Source organism: Oncorhynchus tshawytscha, linkage group LG04, assembly GCF_018296145.1.
Source record: "Oncorhynchus tshawytscha isolate Ot180627B linkage group LG04, Otsh_v2.0, whole genome shotgun sequence".
Lineage (NCBI taxonomy): Eukaryota > Metazoa > Chordata > Actinopteri > Salmoniformes > Salmonidae > Oncorhynchus > Oncorhynchus tshawytscha.
In genome coordinates this window covers 28,623,925-28,627,200 of record NC_056432.1, presented here as the reverse complement: position 1 = coordinate 28,627,200, position 3,276 = coordinate 28,623,925, and the positions used below count along the sequence as shown (strand labels likewise).

At 39.8% G+C, this 3,276-nt stretch overlaps 1 protein-coding gene across 1 annotated transcript; it reads right to left on the bottom strand.

Moving 5' to 3' along the window:
* Positions 1–874: 874 nt before the first annotated feature.
* LOC112248484 (homeobox protein Nkx-6.3-like) lies at positions 875–3,059 on the bottom strand. Its single transcript, XM_024417550.2, has 3 exons — positions 2,226–3,059; positions 1,247–1,416; positions 875–1,105 (listed from the first exon to the last, which is right to left on the bottom strand). Exons 1-3 carry the CDS (start codon positions 2,632–2,634, stop codon positions 875–877), a joined length of 810 nt encoding a protein of 269 aa, XP_024273318.1. The 5' UTR covers positions 2,635–3,059.
* Positions 3,060–3,276: the final 217 nt, after the last annotated feature.

The window sequence follows — 3,276 nt, the reverse complement described above, 5'->3', positions numbered from 1 at the left end:
TTTTATCTGGAAACAATTACAGAAAGACAGAGGCATGACACAATCATTTTACCATTGTTTTCAATAAATAATTCACAATTTATTTTACAATTCCAAATTTCCTCATTTATTTACACTATACTTATGGGACATATTTTGGATGTGCAGAAACCCTCAAATGTCATGAAAGCTTGCCAACACATTAGTCAAAATAGAATGTTAAGACTTATTTTGAGTTAAGTGTGCCCTCAACGCCAGTATAAAAACAGTCCAGGCTGTCCAGGCTCTCAAGGCTCTCAAGTTAAATTAATAAAGGTTAATTATATAAGTATTCTGTGTTCATAGTTACTGTACAGCAGTTAACTGTGAACAAATTCAAATGGATATTGAATGTTAGGAGTACAACAAGCAAATGAATTAGATAAAACAAATAGTGTTTGTTCTGTACAAATAAACAGGTACTGTAAACTGCATAATCAATTCTTTACAAATCATCTCTACAGTGAGTCTGCTATAATGTGTCTTTATACATTAGAAACCATTTCCTTTCACGTTTGATACAACCATCATAACAGATTATCATGATGGGTTTCCCACATAACAGTAAACCAGTTTCCACATTGAAACTCATTGATATGTTCAATTCTCAATTGAACTGTTTCGCCAATCATTGTAACATCTCTCTGTTTTCATTATACAGTGCTGTGGATCAAGGCAACAGTTCAAGTGAACCATTACCCCATTTCCTCCTTAAACTTACTGTATTGTATTGTAAATGTCTTTTTTAACATGCTTGAATATTAAATTGTGGGTCTATACTACAAAATGATTTGTTTCATGATACCCCTTGCTACAACATGCACATCTGGTTTGTGTGTGCGCTTGTGTTAGTGTGTCAGACGTGGTGTGGTCCAAGGTAGAGTACAGAGAAAGCCCGGCGGTGTTTACGCAGCAGCAGTCGTATCTTCTCGTCGTCTGAGTCGGGGTCCAGAGGCTTGTTGTACTCCTCATCCTCCACCTCGTTCTCCGAAATCTCCCCTCCCTGCTCACCCTGTGTGGCCTGGGTGGAGCTAGGCTCTGAGGCACTCTTCTTCCTCCACTTGGTACGTCGGTTCTGGAACCACACCTGATGAAATCATTTATTTACTTACTGGGATTTCTTATTTTAACCAGCTTACATTACATTATACAATATTGTAATACTTTTTACAACTTGAATTCAGATTAAGTGTTTAACTGTTAGTGCATGCATGTAGATCTGTTTTACCTTGACTTGTGACTCTGTCATGCCCAGGGAGTAGGCCAGTCTAGCTCTCTCTGGCCCGGCCAAGTACTTGGTCTGCTCAAAGGTTTTCTCCAGGGCAAATATCTGATGTCCACTGAATGTAGGTCTGGTGTGCTTCTTCCTGCCTGACATATCTCCTAGATGCCCACTGTCTGGAAATAAAGTATATATTACAGTTAAGTTTTTTTTCTTCATATTAATAGTGGACTTCATATTAATAGTGGACTTCATATTAATAGTGGACTTCATATTAATAGTGAGGTAAATAATGATGACCTGGTCAATTACATAGATATGAATCTCCTAACTGTAAAATGTTAGTCAAATATTCTTATATTGGAGGAATGAAAATGAATAAACAAATAAAACATTTTAGGACATAGATACAACCAATTGTCCTGTATTTTTTAGGATGGTTGTTTTAAAGATTATCAGATATAATAGTAGATAGAATACATTTCTCAATACCTCATTTTTTCACATATTTTAAAAGCAATCTTGAAAGGTTTTATGTGACTTGCACAGCATTATACTTGGATATAGCATGCAATCAGGTTCAAAATATTTGTATGTATGTCAAGTGGATGAATCCATTTTTAAACAATGGCACATAAAATTACATTATAGATTACAATATCTTATATTGAGTATTTCAAAGACAACAGTACACTCTATCAACCCTTAACTAACAGAACCTTGAATTAAAAACTTGAATGAGATAAATTCATTTATTAAAATGTTTTAACTAAGATGTTTTTGAATTAAACAGAAATTGCAGAGTAATTTACCCAACTGCATTTATTAATTAGTTTGAGCTTGTAGAAAATCATGATAATAATCTAGCTAATAATACAATTCTCTGAATATCATGGATGAGTGATAAGAGCCAATGTCATGCCTCAGGCAGTTGGTTAGTGAGTGGTGTGATGTTAAGCTGACTACAGTGTGGAGTTAGACTCACTGTCTGTGCACTGCTGCCTCCCTCCTCTCCACTCGCACCCGCTCGCTGCCCAGCAACTGCCACTGCGACCCTTCATGGGGCACTCAGTGCCAGGCTTGGTGAAGCTGCCCAGGGAGGGGTTATAGTCTGCACAGTTGTAGTAGGCCCCTGGGTCCACAGTGCCAAAGCCTCCCATGGTGGGGTATCCAGAGAGCAGGGTGGTGGTGCCTGTAGCGCCCATCATGGAACGGCTGAGAATGTTGCTAATGCCTTGGGCTGTGTCCGCTGCCTGCAGCTGGCTGTTCAGGCCTGGGTTGAGCTTGCAGAAGGAGTTGGGCACTGAGAACTGACACACAGGTGTCTTTAAGTCCGAGGAGAATTGGTTCAGGCTGTTGTTAAACAGGAAAGACCCCGGTATGTTGGGATCCATGGGAAGTGGTCCCGCCTCCAGATTTCACCAACTCACCTGACAAGGTCCAGTCATGAAAAGACCCAGTGTGGCCCACAAAGGTTCAAGTTCACCTCTCTCACCAAGCTGAATGAATACAGGTTTGTTGATTGTGTTCTTATTTCTTAATCCAGTCTGTTGATGTTCAAATGATGATCTATGATGCAAATGCCAATGTCCCCTAACTGAGGACCAGATTACTCCAGGTCACTGGTATCTGCAGAGGTGTCTCTCTAGCTGGTTATGACAGCAGAGGGCAGGTACCAGCATAAAACCTCTTCACTCTCTTCCTTCACCTGATTTGTGCCATTGTACTGTACGTGGTAATTCCAAAATTAGCATCATGTGTTGTGGCACCTGAGAAAGAGTGTTCACAGAGTTGCTCCTCAAGACAAATATCTCCTCCCTGCTCTCTCCTCGGGGGTCATAAATAAGCAGCATCTTGAAGTGGAGTGGCACCTTGATAAAGATAGGCCACATTAGAATGCTGCTTAGGATTGGTCAGGGTCTTACAGCTCTCATGCCTTTCTATTGGCTCCCTGGTCAAATCCAACTATTGGAAAACAGCAGATTAATAGTGTTTTGAAAAGGTAGAGTGTGAACAAGTTGCTTTTTGATGGCCTG

What these genes read in the sequence shown, in the direction of transcription:
- LOC112248484 (XM_024417550.2), bottom strand. Translation starts at nt 2,634, where the DNA reads ATGGATCCCAACATACCGGGGTCTTTCCTGTTTAACAACAGCCTGAAC. An exon ending in GAGGCAGCAGTGCACAGACA is followed by an intron (nt 1,417 to 2,225) that starts GTGAGTCTAACT and finishes CTTTATTTCCAG; the next exon opens with ACAGTGGGCATCTAGGAGAT. An exon ending in TGACAGAGTCACAAGTCAAG is followed by an intron (nt 1,106 to 1,246) that starts GTAAAACAGATC and finishes TGATTTCATCAG; the next exon opens with GTGTGGTTCCAGAACCGACG.